This window comes from Lonchura striata, chromosome 1, assembly GCF_046129695.1.
Source record: "Lonchura striata isolate bLonStr1 chromosome 1, bLonStr1.mat, whole genome shotgun sequence".
NCBI lineage: Eukaryota > Metazoa > Chordata > Aves > Passeriformes > Estrildidae > Lonchura > Lonchura striata.
In genome coordinates, this window is record NC_134603.1 from 150,369,070 (window position 1) to 150,385,400 (window position 16,331).

General features: G+C 40.9%; 1 protein-coding gene across 1 annotated transcript; it reads left to right on the top strand.

Annotated features, from left to right (window-relative positions):
- Window positions 1-1,028: 1,028 nt before the first annotated feature.
- XRCC2 (X-ray repair cross complementing 2) lies at window positions 1,029-15,307 on the top strand. The gene is made up of 3 exons (XM_021555257.3): window positions 1,029-1,081; window positions 5,379-5,460; window positions 11,164-15,307. The coding sequence occupies exons 1-3, from the start codon at window positions 1,043-1,045 to the stop codon at window positions 11,877-11,879; spliced, it is 837 nt and encodes a 278-aa protein (XP_021410932.1). The 5' UTR covers window positions 1,029-1,042; the 3' UTR covers window positions 11,880-15,307.
- The last annotated feature ends 1,024 nt before the right edge of the window (window positions 15,308-16,331 follow it).

The following is a 16,331-nucleotide window of genomic DNA, read 5'->3' on the forward strand; positions in this document are numbered from 1 at the left end:
CATTACTGTGCTTTGATATGCAGATATTGGGAGCTGCTATTCCTATCCTGCTGGTTTTACATTTAGCCTATGGAAAAACAAACAGGTTCTCTGGTGTTCTCCCTGTGCCCATCCCTCCTGCCTGCCCAGGTTGTACAGCTGCAGTGGACGGGCCGTGGTCCGGGAGGAGCAGGTCCTGCTGCTGACCACAGACACACGGCTGCTGGTGTGACCAAGCCACTGACCATCAGCTCCTGCCTCAGAGCATCACACACCACACAAGCCCCAATCATTCCAGGGACTTCTTAAAAATACTCTAGACCCCTTTTAATTTAAGCCATAATTGATAGCTGGCTCTGGCAAAGAGCAATTTCGCAGGCGTCAAGAGTTTAATTGCAGCCACGCGAACGAGCTTCCCTTGAGTCACAGCTACCCAGTGTCACCAAGGAGCATTCCCTGAGTCACACCAGCCCAGCCACCTGCCCTTTCCAGCAGGAGCAGAAAAAAAAACACACACACCTGCAGAAAGACAAGTCCTTAAAAATAAATAAACAGCTTGTCTCCTGGTGGGGGTCAGGCTCTTCTCTCAGGTAACTTGGGGCGGGATGAGAGGATCTGGTTGTAAGCTGTGCCAGGGGAGGTTTAGGTTGGACAACAGTTAGAATTTATTCTTGGAAGGAGTGATTAGACACTGGAGTGGATGCCCAGGGAGGCGGCGGAGTCACAGTCCATAGAGGGAAAGTCACCATTCCTGGTTAAGGAAAGACTGGGCATGGCACTCAGTCTGCTTGGCACCATGATGTTCGGTCATAAGTTGTACTCCATGACTTCCCAGCTCTTTTCCAACCTATTTGACTGTGTGATTCTCCCAGCCGCCTCCAAGCAATCCCAACCCGCATACGAGGCTGGGGCGGGTGGCCAGCCGTGATTGAGCCGGAGGCGGGACTCGAACCCGCGCCTCCAGACCCGCAGGCACCTCCCCGCGCTCCCGGGGGGCCGAGCCGCGCAGGCGCAGCGGGCGCGGCCGGGCGGGGGCGCTGCGGGGCGGCGGCGCGGGGCCGCCATGGCTGACGCGGCGGGCGGGGCGGAGTCGGGCACGCAGGTGAGGCGCGGCCCCCGCCCCGCTCCGCGGCCCCGCGCTGGGGCACACGGGCGGGGGCAGCCGGGCGAGGCTGCCGCCGGGGAGAAGGGGCGCGCTGAGCCTCCCCGCCCCGCCCCGCCGCACGGGAGCCCCGCGGGGCCTCTGAGGGGCGGTGCGTGAGGGAGGGCGTTCCGCCCCCGGAAGGCCGCGGGGGCTCTCCCGGCGGAGCTCCCGCGGATCCGGGAGGGATCGGGGCTCCCCGGGAACCTGTTCTGCCTTTGTGTCGGGATGCGGGTGGATTCCTGCCATGGGCGCTTCTTGCAGCGCGGGGGGAGCTTGGTTCGAGTGTCTCGATAATTCCTTTATAAATATTCCCTTCCCAAGCATTAGAGGCAATGCCTAAGGAAGAGGACCTGTGAGGAAGGTTTAATTTAAAGGTTCGGACTTGATGATCTTAAAGGTCTCTTCCGGCTTTATGATTCTATAAATAAACATTTTGTAATGTGAAATTGCTTTCCTCCTCGTTAGGAGAAAAGAGGTTTGAGTTTTGGGATCTTGTGTTGTTATTAGTTGTTTTTTTGTTTGGTTTTTTTTTTTAATTTCTGGATGTTTTGTTTGTTAGAAACTTCCACTTGCGATCAGCAACTTAATTGCTTGGAAATTTGCGTGTAACTATACTGGAATGTGCTGTTCACATAAAACAGAAAAGTGTGATAATATATATTGTTAAAGCTCTGTGTGGTTTTTAGTGGGACTTGGGCTTTTAAGCCCTTTTGACACTTTAAAAAAAAATTTCTACCAGATGTCCACTATTGGCAAATAGACTCGAATTAAACACATGAGCTATGCTCTTTGTCCAAGGGGTAAATGCATTTACTTGTCCACATGAGTGGTGCTGACAGGGAATGCTCATGGCATCTACTGCCTGCAGTGGGTGGATATCCAACCTGGAACAAGGGAGGAGTTGAGAACCAGTTGGGTTAAGAGAAGTCAGTGTATGAATACAGTGTCCAGACAAAAAATGGTGAAAGTACTTGAAACAGAAAACACTTAATTTAAACCAATACTTCTTTTAATAGTGTCATGCATAAAGTCATATTTTGCTGAGTTATACTGAGACCGCAGTGTTGTGCTTTCATTATTGAATGTAATTAATACAACAAATTAGAACTTCTTACAAAACACCTTTGCTTTATCACAATGAAAGTAATGATAAATAGCTTGCATATGTCTTCATGCCCAAAGTTTACAAAAGCTCAATCAGAGCGGTTACAGTGGTTGAGAATTAAATTTTGTCTAGTACTCAAGATAGGCTTGTATGTGTAAATAGCCTGTAGGTTAGCTCACAGCCTCTACCAGAGCTGGAGTATTTAATTTGAATTTCTTTAACATTTTAATGAAGTAATCTCTCATTCCTGACAAGACCTATGTGTGTGCTTGCATTGATGCGCAGCTCTGTTGAAACCAACAGAGTATGAGCATGTCATGTATTAGTCAGTGGGACTGTCCATATGCATATTTGTTTATTAAAAGGACAATAAATTATAAAAGGCATAGCTGAAATATTTGAGTCCCATCAGCTTTGTCATTAATGACATTTAACTCAGCTGCTGCTGAACTTTTGCTGTACAGCTTATTCTCTACATGTAACTGCACATCTGTGCAGTTTCTTGCTGGCATAATTGCATTTTCAAAAAATACCTAAGAGTGAGGAGCTACCACTAGCAGGTTACTAAAGGGTGGTGTTTTGTGTAAAAAAACAGTGAAGAGAGGCTTAGAGAGGAAGAAATGAGCACCTAGATTTGGATTATAGAATCAGAAGTCTCTAATAGGGGATTTGAAATTTACTTGGGAATTTTTTTCTAAGCTCTCCAAGAGTCTCTCCAGGGGTGCTGTCCTGCTGTGTTCTGTTCATTGTCTGGGACAAATCTTGGGACACATGACATTCACCCTCCAGATTACCCTTTACACAGTCTAGATTTCTCCCCCTCTCATATTCCAGAGCACGTGAGGAGGCAAAATGGGAATGCCTCCCCTGGAACAGAGCCAAGGTGGCTCTTGCTGGGGCAGCCTGTGCTATCCCTGTGTGTAATGTGGGCAGAGGTGAGGGGTGCCTTTGCAGTGTCTCACCTCAGCTTTGCTTCCATCACTGCTGCTGCACTGTGGACAAACCTTTGTGAGAGGAAGGAAAATTGTTGGCTGTTTCTGCCAGGAACCCTGTTGCTCCCAGCATGGCACTAATGAGGCAAGTGCCTTTGGAGATTCTGCTTCAGAACTCGGAAGTAAATACAAGCTTGATAAAAACACAGGTGTGCTATCATCAGCAAATTACCATAAATTACCTTCATGAGCAGTGCTCAGAGAAAGCACCTGTAGTTATTTAAAATTAATACATGAACTTGTCATTTAAATGACAACAGATTAATCTTTAAACGATAGTGATCAATTTACTCTCTCTCAGTAAACTTAAAGAGTTGATAGTCTAAGAGGACAGGAGAGGAGCTCACTGTTCCAGAAAAAATGAACTGCAGAGGATATATTTGTCGGTGTACAAATTAATTTAGGAGCAGGAGGCTGCAATGTGTTTAGGCCAGCAGTAGTTGTGACTGCTGGCCCCAGCAGTGCCCATCATTGAGCCCCTGTTATCCCTGTGTGCTGCAGCAGTGCTTCCTCTGCTAAGAAGTGAAGAGCATCAGAAAGCAGCAGCCTGTTGTGGTTTTCCTCTTTCCCTCAATTTCCACTGCTGACAAAAAGATGGGAGATTCCTGGTTCTTCCCAGTGGGTGCAGCCTCTCTTCACTGCTGGCCAGGGCTGGAAGAGCTGCACATGCAGGATCTGCCAAGGCCCTCTTGGTAGTTAAGAGCTGCTGGGTTTTGTGCTCCAAGTTATATTCCTGTATTCTTATGTACGTATGTCCATCTGGATTTTTGCTTTGTCCAGATCATGGAACCCTGCTGGTTCCCAGGAGTTCGCTGTGTGTCTTTTGTGCTTCACAAATGTGTGAAGTGTAATGGAAGGATCTGCTGATCCAGAACAAGGTCAATTCGAGTGGTTTTTTGGCCCTTCAGAGGACAAATCAGAAAACTCTCCTGGATACACGTCAAGAGGCCAAGGCAAACACATTGACATTTTGTTAATGGCAGAGAATCTTAAAATGTCAATTAAAATGTCACACTTAGATTCCCATTGTGACCACTCGAAGCAAACTCAGGACCATTTAATGGAGTTTTATTTTACTCTTAAAGGCAAACACACACACAACTGTTCAAAGAACTTTTAAGATCATTCAGAGCAAGTGTTGCTCATGGATGTGACAAGGGGGAAAGCAAGAGAAGGCAGCAGTTGTTTGAAGGTGTGTGCTTACTGCTCTTTTGGTCTTGAGGATGGGATAAAACCAAACAGGATTTGTTTTGTTTACATCTTTAAATGACATCTGGGTGTCTTGGGTAGGTACTCTGGTGACACTGAGCATCCCATGTGTGCTAATACATGTAAGGAATAACAGCTCTAGTACCAGGGAAAATGTTCATTCTTGCTTTACACAGTGTGTCAGAACTACTAATAGCACAGGTTTTGTGGATACCTGTCTACTTGCTATGCAAATACCTCTCCATTTAAGAAACTGTCCATGATCTTTGAACTAATTAGTTTTACAATGGACTTACTTTATGAGGGGCTTTGGAGAACTTGCTTAACAAATTCAAGCTTGCTTTAGAAAGGTTCTTGCAGAGCCACTGGTGACTAATTACTTTTGAACATTCTTAATCCATACTCTGTTTTAACAAGTAACTATGATATAATAGGATTGTAGCCCAGAGGAGTCCTGTGTAACTTTTCAGGTGAAATGCACATGGTTTTACTTATAAATGCTCAGAGAGGCTGGCTCAGGGGATTGTTGATGAGTAAGGTTTTACCTCTCAGCCAGTATTTTTTTTTTTTTTTTTTTTGGAGGCGATGGTTGTTACAAATTATGTTCTTTCCCTTTGTTCTTTGGAATGGCAGCACTGCTGTGTACTGGAGGTGATCCCTCTCACTAATGTCCCTGAGCAGCCTTTGCTTTTTAAACTTTATTTATCCTCCTATCTCCAGTCCTCAATGCCACTGAATGTGTGCTCCTTGTTTGTAAGGCTGGGACCTTGTGTTGCTGTAGTCCAGCCTATACATTTCCATATGTATTTATGAAAACATTTTTAAAATGAGGCTAATCTTTCAATAGGACTGTTATGGAAAACTGTCAGTTCTTAGAATCCATTAAATTTGTGTCCTGAGGTTCATTATTTTAAGTTAACAGCATGGCTTTTTGTCTTGTCTTTAAAAGCTGCTTGCACGACTTGAGGGCAGAAGTTCTCTGAAGAATCTCGAACCTTGTCTGTTTGCTGAGGAAGGATCTCCTGTTCATGGTAAAAATGTGTCTTCATCCCATTTATGGAAAAATGTTCATGTAAAAGTATTCTCAGAGATAAGCATACAAGTAAATTATTTTGCCCTAGATCAGAATTCTAATTGTTGATGTAGTTCAATACAAACTAGATAAAATGGAATGATGTCAAGTCACCCTTACAAATATTATTAAATAGGCCTCAAAATCTACTTTATGCATATCAAGACACAGGTGTAGGTGAGTAAATACCAAGCTCATTGGTCAGTGTCAGTAGTTTTCCAGCAATTTGTTCTAGAGTCTGTCATTAAACCTCTTTGTTTGTTTCTTTCATCAGTGGTCTTGACAACCATCACAAAGTCATAACTGCAGAAATTTGCAAAGAACATGATGTTCAGTAAATAGCAGAGAGTTCAGTGATGAAGAGTTATCTGGGTAAATTAGGATAAGGAGCATGAGCAAACAGTATTTTTCAGTGAAGCCAAGTCATCAAGCCATTCAGTCTTGACCTGAAAAATCCTACGGATACTTAGAATAGAACTTCATAAACAATTCCATTATGGACATAGGTACTAATTAGTTGAATGAGTTCACAGTGTCAGGATCAACATGGCTCATAGAGACCTTCAGTGAGTGAATGAGAATTTCAGATTGGAGAAATGGGGTAAGCTTTCAATGACACCAGTACAAGAAATTTTAAGATCAAGACTGGATATTTTAATGAAAGAAATTAGTGAACTAAACAGAAAATAACACACTATTCAGGAAGTCAGACTGATTTTCCAGATTGTGTGAAATTTCATGAATTTCATGATTGAAGAGACAACTCTTATTACACAAGACTAAAAATAATATGAAAAAAGGCATATGAGTGAAGGCATATGCAAAGAGCAGAAAAAGCAATAAAAAGAATCAGGATAATAGATGAGAAATGATGCTTGGTCTCCAAACACAGTCACTGTGAGAGCCTTTGTGTATTGTTTTGCAGCACTAGAAGACACATGTGGGCTTTAGCAGTACATGATTCCTGCCCTGAAAGTTTCCAATGTGACATAACAATGATAAAGGGTGGAGAAATGCTGCTAAGCCAGTGCAGGTAGAATATTTAAATACTCTCATTTCTGAACTGCTGTGTTACTCACAAGAAGAATTAAGGGCCAGGAATGAAATTGGTGTATGCTTCACATGGCTCTCAAATTCTTAATATTTTTTAGAAGATGAGATTTTACTGTATTTTTTTCAAAATATAAATATTAAATGGTCTTTTAGTCTAGGTGTTTGGTATTTTTTAGTCAACTTTATACCCAATGAACAAGTGTTTGAGACTGAACTGGTTATGTACTGATCAAACAGATTTTAAGATGTTTTCTTGGAGATCACTAACTGCCCTTGCTGCAGTCCATAGTGTTACATAATTTCGTGTTAAATGATCTCTTTTGCTCTTAAAGCTTTATAGGCTGTTCATGTCTGTCTGAAGACTGTTCCAGAGCCTCAGTTCTAAGATGGCTGGAAACCTTCTAAAATTCATCACTGATTTCTCTTTGCCAATTGAGCTTTTGAAGCACTTGTATTTTTCTTCTGCTTCCAACAAATGGTATCAATTATTACCCATATTGGTCATGCTTTTTGGCTGACAGTAATGAAGCTGCCTAACATTAGCACAGCCCTTTAGCTGTATATATATATAAATGGACTTCACCTTGTATTACATTTTTGCTCTGTCTTTTAATACTACAGTATTCATGTGAGCCCATGTGTTATTTTGATGTGTGTTCACATTATTATTCAGTCTTAAATCCCTGTTGAAGGCCTACCTCTCCATTTGTCATGAACTTGACTTTTAATGTGTCACTGTGGAATTCTGTAATATGTTGCCCATGAAGTCAATACTGAACAGCTCTTCATCTAAAATGCTGTGATTAAAGCAATGAAAAGACCTAAAATATTCTTTTTTTCTGATGAAATTTAAACCAAACAAATACATGAAGTTCAATAAACTATCCAAAGGTTATATTTTAGTTAAGTGTTCATAACTTGCATGTCAGGGTACTGTAAAATAGAGACAGGTAATATAGGTATTAATGTGATACTCTAATCACTGCTTCTAATTATGATGGACTTGCATATTTAAGAGCACATAAGTACATTAATTACATACCATTTAAGCTCTTCTGGAATGGAGCAAAAGTGACACAAGCATTAAATAATCTTCCACTATTGCCAGTCATATGTCCCCTGTGCTGCTGGTATGAAGGTGTGGGTGTCAGTAAGGCTCTGATGTTCAGCAATTGCATGAACACCCAACATTAACTTGGAATAAATATTAGGCCTTTCTACTTCACTTCTAGATGGTATAAATATTAGTGGCAGCTTCTGCACCGTGTTGTAAATGACCAGCCCAAGAACTTCAAGGTGGCCTAAAATGTGAAACACACAAAGTTATTGCTGAGTGTTCCAACAGCCTGTTTGTATCTGCAGTGTCAGAAAATAGGTGGATTGATTACAGACAAAAATAAGGCTCTTCTCATTCAAGACATAACACTAAACTGATGACTGGGACTGAACACAGTGTTTCAGTTAAAATATATATTATTCTTATGTAAATATTTACATTTCTTCAGCATCATTTAGTTTAACCTGCATGCCCATTCATAGAACTGGACTATTATTCTCTTTAGCCTGCCTATAATGAGCCAGTTTAGGCTGCCCTGAGCCAGGCAATGTGTTAGGGGACTCCTTAAAACCTAACTCTTAAATTCACCAGTGCTGAATTTCATGTGAAATCACTCTACTCATCCATCTCCATCTGTTAAATCTTCACAAACTTAAGTTTTTATTAACCCAATTAGTTTGTCTTCTGCATGTTTTGCCAAGCTAATGGAACATTCATCTACTGATATGTTTAATGTCTGCCAACACCAATTCTAATAGCAAAAATTCCTATTAACTTTCTTCCATGTTAAGGGGCTGTTCCTGCTCTCCCTCTCAGCCTGTTCTCATCCTGTGACAGTATTTCTACTAATCCTCCTTTCAAAGTTGTTTTGACATTAATGAATGATGCAAGTCATGATCACTCAGTTTCTTCTGTGACCTACTGTCAGTGTGTCAGAGGCTTCTTAAAAACGTTGCTGGCCTCACTTCCTCCTTTGCTGTGTCATGGTTTGTCCTCTCTGATCCAGAGAAATGAATTTCCCCTCTTATCTTACTGTAACAGCCTGGTTGCTAATTCAATGAAACCCTACATTTATAGATGTTGCTATAAATGCTCCTGTTCTGCACCCGTTCTCCTTGTGGGCAGCTCTTGGATAATCAGGAAGGCACAGAAATCCCTGGCTCTCTTGAGGTTTTCTTGCAGTCCAAGCTGTTACTGTTTTCAGAGTAACTCAAGTGTCTTGGTCAAACTACAAGGTAGCTGTGTATCTCTTTCAGCAATGTCAGACAAACTTTGAGGAGTGCTTTGCTGTTTTCATTAATAAACCACTGCTACAAAAACCTCTGAGAATGATTTTTGTCATTCAGCTTAGAATTTTTACTTAAATAAGTTTTATTACTTCTGCCAAAAAAAACCACCCTCATCCAGTGCCATTCTGTAGCACACAGACATCCTGCTAGAATGTCTTCAAATGGAAAAAGAGAAGCATTTATTTCTCAGAATAATTTTTGAATCCAGCAGGTCATATTTTGCTGTAAAGGCAGGTGAAGCAGTCTATTGCCTGTTGGCCCCACTCAGTTACTGGCCTGGATTCAGAAATGCCAATCAGGGTGGCAGAAGTTTTGTGTCGCAGCCAGTGGCAAAAGATACACTTTGTTCCTTATCAAGAGCTGCCTTACACAATTGTTCCAAAATACTGCAAGAGACAAAATAGGAGGGAATGACCTACCCAGCACTTTTAGGAGGAGCTCTTCCAAGCTGGTATCTCACCCTGCCAGGGTGTGGTTAGGTCTCTGGCACAGGCTGTGTGACAGCAGAGCCACTGGCTGCAAGTGTCAGAGTTGGGCACTGCGACCTCTGGGCAGGAAGAGAAAATAAAAACTTAGGTCCCAGGATGTGTACTTATTGTTCATCTCAGAAGTGAGGGAGCCATTCAGAACAGCTTAGTAAGGGCTTGGGAGGCAATCAAGCTTTTTAATAGATTACAAACTATCTGAAATTCATATAAATCACATTTCTGAGTGTCACTGAAATGGACAGACTTGTCACGTCAGGTGTAAATTGCTTTTATCACCTGCAAAGGGAGAGGAGCTTGGTTTCTTCCCTACCATCCTCCTCCCCTGATCCCAAACTGCATCTTGACATTGTAGGCATTTGGGAATGAGGACATCCTCTAGAAGTTGAGCAGTGACTTGAAAAACCCTGTTAACTCAGGCAGGTACAAACATGTTTAAGGAAAGTTGCAGTTAATTCTCTACTCTTGCATCCCCCTATGGAAAGCTGTTATGCCATTTGCACTTGCCAAGGCCATGGAAATATCTCACCTTCCTGCAATTACAGTTGTGTGATTCTCCTTACTGCATGTGGTTACCCTTCTGCTTATAAAATCTAAAATGTCATAAATAAATAATCCAGTTCCCAAAATTAGAAATTTATAAAGGGCAGCTAATAAATTAACTTCTTCTAGGGTCTTGCTCTGATACAAGACAGCAGAGTCTTTGGATAAAGCTTTAGAGTATCTTGCATTCACATCCAACAACAGTTAATTCTCTACTCTTGCATCCCCCTATGGAAAGCTGTTATGCCATTTGCACTTGCCAAGGCCATGGAAATATCTCACCTTCCTGCAATTACAGTTGTGTGATTCTCCTTACTGCATGTGGTTACCCTTCTGCTTATAAAATCTAAAATGTCATAAATAAATAATCCAGTTCCCAAAATTAGAAATTTATAAAGGGCAGCTAATAAATTAACTTCTTCTAGGGTCTTGCTCTGATACAAGACAGCAGAGTCTTTGGATAAAGCTTTAGAGTATCTTGCATTCACATCCAACAAAAGAACTGGTTTCCTAATGAAACGTAATGCTGTTTTTAATTAACATTTTAAATTTTTATGATATGTATTTTATGACCCACATGGATGAGGTAATTAGGCTGAGTCCTTTTATGAACAGAGATCCTTTGCTTCAGACAGAGGCGTTGCCTGGAGTTGAAGGAATCCCTGAGTCTCCCTTGTCAAAAGAAGCAGTTTCACATTATTATCACTACAGTAGAATATAAGTGCCAAATAAACTTGATGGTGTTCTCTTCACCAGTCACAGATTCCTGTAGGAATCTTGTCACATGCAGCATGTGACATCTATGTGAAATGACCTCTAATATGTCAGATTGTTTTTGTTTAGTCCTCTACTTGGTTATTTCTTTATTGTGTGTGCATAGTATAGATGGTTTCTTAGCCAGTTTTGTGTAGCAACTTCCTCTTCTTCTTTATCTGCCTGTAATGATACAGATGAAATCCAGTTGCCAACCTTTTATTGATGGAAATCTCCTAGATGGTGCTGGCAGAGGCTTTCAACCTTTGTTCACACCACAACAATTAACTTCACTTTAGAGGCCTTTCTTGAAAACGGAAAATATCTTTGGTGGATGCTAACGAGGATTTAAACCATTTTATGAATGTCAAAATGCATTTTCCAATTTGTGAAATAGTGAGTATTAGTTCAGAAAACACTGAGAATCAACTCTGGGCTATAAATGCTCTCACCTGACAAGGTGCTGCTTTGTTTTTGCACAGGAGATGTTATTGAATTCCATGGCCCAGAAGGGACGGGAAAAACAGAAATGCTTTATCACCTAATAGCCCGCTGCATCATTCCCAAAGCAGAAGGAGGCCTGGAAGTAGAAGTCATGTTTGTTGACACCGATTACCATTTCGATATGCTCCGGCTGGTCACCATTCTTGAGAACAGACTGGCACAAGGGACAGAAGAAATGATAAAGCAATGCCTGGGAAGGCTTTTCCTTGTGAGCTGCGGTAGTAGCACTCAGTTACTCCTCACTCTCTACTCTCTAGAAAACCTGTTCTGTGCTCATCCCTCGCTCTGTGTTTTGCTTTTAGACAGTTTATCAGCTTTCTATTGGATAGACAGAAGCAATGGAGGGGAGAGTCTTACCTTGCAGGAGATGAACCTGAAGAAATGTGCTAACTTCCTTGAAAAGCTTGTGACACAGCACCACTTGATCCTCTTTGCAACAACACAGACACTAATGCAGAAATCTGCAAACTCTGCAGAAAGCTTTTTACCTTTAAAACTTCCACATGAAACTGATACAGACTACAGACCATACCTCTGTAAATCATGGCAGCAAATGGTAACGCACAGGATGTTTTTCTCTAAGCAGTGTAATTCTGCCAACAGCAAAGCTTTTACTGTAGTTTCTTGCCACCGCAAAAGAAACCAGATAGTAAAACGTTCATTTAGTGTTGCAGAATGTGGAGTTCAGTTTTAACATCAGTTTATTTAGTAAACATTTATCAAATCCTGGTGCTTAAGGCCTGATTAGGTCTAAGTACCTTCTAGTAACTTTTCAACTAGCTGGTTGTTCCTGGGTGATTAATAATTGTCACAATTTTCTTGAAATTCAGTGAAGGGCAGGGAATGGTAAAATTTTTTAATTACTTCAGAAATTCTATCCAAACTATAGAGGACTGTTGACATTACTTGTTTGTGCTTAATCAAGAAAATGGTAACCAAAGACACATTAAAGTCCCAGTGTCCTTCAGCAGTCTAACCCATGTGGCCAAATGCCGGTTGGAATTTCTGGGTCTTGCTGCTTTACACTCCTCCTCTTCCAAGCTGCAGAAGTAGGAGCCTATTTGTCTGTGACAGAGGTTGCAAAGAGGCAGAGTTCACACTTTATAAACATTGGCTTTGGTTTATTCCCTGTAGCTTTAGCCATAAGAAATGCCGATTTTGCCTGAAGAAGAAGATTCATTTTCACAGCCTGTTAAATAATGGTGATCCTGACTGTGTTGCTTCTCCTGGCTCTCAGCCTCTTCACTTACATTAGCAGGTGCTCAGAGGAGAAGGATTTGCAGGTGTTCTGACCCTTAAAAATGTCTGGCATTGAAAAACCTAGTTTCCAAAACTGAAGGAAAAGTAAAGACCCAGCTCTGAGTACCTGTGAGTTTGTGCTGCATGCAGCAAACAGTTTAGTTTTTGGAAATAATTAAGTGCAAATTATGGGTTATTTTGGGAGTGGAGGTTGTTTTTTGTAGTTTTTTGTTTTTTAAAATGATGCACAGACTTTTTTCTCTGCCCTTCCTCATTATTTCTTTCCACTTCTTTCCCTTCCCCACTCTCTCTAAGAAATCCAGGAATGCCACGCCTCTGGTCTTTACCAATATGTATTTGCTACATGTAGAACATTTGTGTGTAGGATTTGGCATGTAACATGTTGCAATTCTGGCAAAGAAGATTCAGAATTTAAGAGAAAATGCCCTACAGTTCTGGCAAAGAACACCACATTATTTATGAACCTAGAGTGCCCTTTGAAAGCTTCAAAGTATTTTACAAGAAAGAAAATTGCACACAGTACATTATTTAACACAAAAACTTATATTAGCTTACAAATTCAAATTACTCAAACAAGGGGGAAATACTTCTCACAGTGATGTTTGTTCAGTCATGTTGCATAGCACGTTTTATAGTTTAGATTGAAGAGATTATTAACAAAAATGCATATTAAGAAGTATCTAGCTCAGTATCTTTTTGAGGAAGATGCTTATAAAACTCTGTTGTGAGACACCTTTGAATTTCCTGACTTCTGAAGCAGCTTTTTCAAGCCGAATGTATGTCTGGAATCCCAGCTTTGTATAGTTCAGTTACCCTCTTGGGTTCAACTGTGTCTGTTCACAATGAGTTGAGTTTAATTATTCTTTCTATTGGAAAACTTCCTTTTTTCCCTTCTCATGTTAAACCTTCCATCTGATCTCTTCTTCTCAACATCAGTTCTTTGACACACGAGCAAACTTTGCCTTTTCAACGTCTCCCCAGAGCTGATGGTTTTATAGAATGTCACTTCATTTGTTCTTTCTCATCCATCAGCACCAATATGTATTTTATTTCAAAATCTGCATGAGTACATGAATCCATGAAAAAATATATAGCAATCACTCAACCTAGAGTGGACTCAAGTTAAATAGTTTACCATGAGTAGACAGTTTCACTATTAACTATGATAAAGGGCATTATTGAATTTTTTTGTAAAAATGGAAAATTTCAAGTAGAATTAGAGAAGTTTAAAACCTGAAAATTCTAGGACTATGTAATTACTAGGAAAAAAAAAAAAAACAAAGAGCCCCCCTTTCCATTGGAGAATACAACTCCACTGATGATTAACTTCTTCATAAAATCATATTTGCTAAAGAATATGCTTGAGGAAAAAAAAAAAAAAAACAACAATGGATATGTTCTGGCATTCCCATCTGGAATTATTCCCATCTTATATTATTCACAATGTATTTTGTATTTTGCATTGTACTATAAAAGAAATGCCTAAATTGAAATGAAGCCAAAGTTCTAGTTGATCAAAAAGAGCACCTCAGGAAATTTTGAAATTTCCCAGTTTTATTTTTACTTTGAATGCAGACAGATTTTTTTAATTCTCTGGTAATTGTAATATTCACGCTCTGCGCATTTGTTTTAGCTGTATAGCAAGCCTGGATTTCTGAGGTACTGAGCATCTGCATATCCCTGTAATGCTGCACGAGGGACAGGCAGTGCGTAATCTGGGAGTTCACTGACCTCATCCTTTGCCAAAATTATGCCATTTGGAAAAATGAACCTTTAGGATACAAGTCTCAGAAAGATGCAGTGATAAAGAACATGGAAAGGAGCAATTTTGTTTGTACCTTAATGTCCTGTGGGCATTAAACATGGGGTTTACCATTTTTTAAGTGCAGAAGTTTCTCAAAATTTTGTACTGATTGTAGTTAGTGGAGACTGCGGTCCATCCTTTTGAACCAGGAACAGTGTATGAAAGGTAGCATTATTCCTGGAATACTCTATTTAATGCAGATTCTCCTCTTTCACCTAGACCTGAGGTACCAGCCTGTCTCCAGCCCACTGTCTCACCTGAGGTGCCCTGAGCTGCTGCAGCTCAGTCTCCCAGGGAGGAAGCACATTTCGGGTTAGTAGATCTGGTTTAAATCAGCCCTGCAGAAAAGCATGCAATACATGTATTCCTGAACGCAGATTTAGCCAGATATTTCTTAGAAATGAAAATCCTTTCATGTCAGTGCCATTGTTCTTCAGCTCAGGGTGGTATTATTAAGGCTTTTGTAGATACAGGAACTTCTTACATTCCTTAGAATTTTGTTTGTTGTTTCATATGCAACATGGAATTAAAGCAGCAAGCTTGAAATAAAGAGGAACTAGTTCACCCTTTCCCCCATTCTTTTCATAACAAGAAGGCTTCTTAGCAAAACCAAATTAAGGTATTTTGCAGGTTTTGTATTTATTTTCTACTAAACTGGTATTTCTATAGACACCTGGAAAGAAAATGTTGAGTTTTATATTCAGTTAAAAGTTCTTTGTATTCCTAGGCTTTTTATAGAGCAGATAAAATATAAATAACAGTTTGCTTGGTTTAAGTTTGCACTTGCACATGAAATTCAAGTTTCCTTTTTCTTATATAAGTAATCTCAGAAACTTAATTTTCCCTGGAGTTCAGAAATGGCAGAAGATAAATGTTCTCTCATAAAAACACACCTGCAGTTGTATTTTTGCTGGAGAGTAATGGACAGAGGAAGAAGAAATACCACTTTGATGGCAGTTGTATAGAAGCCTTGGACTGTGTCTGAAGAGGAACATGACTTTTTACTTTTCAGTGGCTACTCTAATAAAATGTCTCTTTAACTTCTTTATTCAAATGTACTTTTGATATGCAAATAGCATACTGGGGCGATGGGCAACATCATTTTGCCATCACCAAGCCTGATGCCAAACTTAATACCCACCTCAGGATAAAGCTGTGCCACAGCACCGAACTCCAGCTGGTGTAGGAAATTGCAGTGAATTCTCTCCTGTGTAAAAGCTGCGGACAGGTGCAGTGTGTCCAGCAGCTACAGAGTACCACAGGACCCTGCATATTGTAAAGAAGGGGAGGCACTGGAAGGGCATGGAAGACTTTGGCCATGGGAAAAAAAATTCAGACAGGTAAAGGAACATGAGTACAATGCATGTGCATGATCTGGCTGGAGAACTGATGACCTGCAGAAGTCACTGAAATCAAAGGTCAGGCCATCCCTGTGTGTGAGAGAAAACACCAGAGTGGCACTGGGCTGTGAATAACATGGAGTGTGACAGAAGGGCCCATGAACTTCACAGACCTGGTCTAGCATGGTAATACTTCCAAGGAGATGGTTGACTAGAGTGGACCTGTAGGTTGTTCCCACCTGGGAATGTGGATTCCACTATGTAGATGCTTTACAGCTTATTTATAATGAAAATATAAAACTGCTGCTCTAAACCCAGGAGGAATTAAATGTAAAAGCAGACATTTTATGTTGGGTTTTTTTTCCCTCCAGCTCTAGGCACCTTCCCAACAGTAAGCACTTAGCTCCAGAGCACTCCTGCAGCTTTCTGTGGCAGGAGCAAGTTTCACTGAAAGTGAGTCGTTCTCTCCTTTGCTGAGGGTTTATGTGCACTCTTTATTACCAGCATAGACTGGGCTACCCAGGCAGGGAGGCTTGAACCCATGTGACACATCAGTTAAGTGGTAAATAGCTGTGGAGGCTTGATTCTGTTGGCAATCAAGAGTAATGTCACATTTGAGTAGAGATTTTGAAGAAACAGGGCTGTGACTTCGTTTGGGAAAAGTCTGGCACTCTTCCCTCTGCTTTCCCACCCTGCTTTGCATCGTGCCCCAGCCAGCTGGTCCTTGTACCTGTGTGGGCTT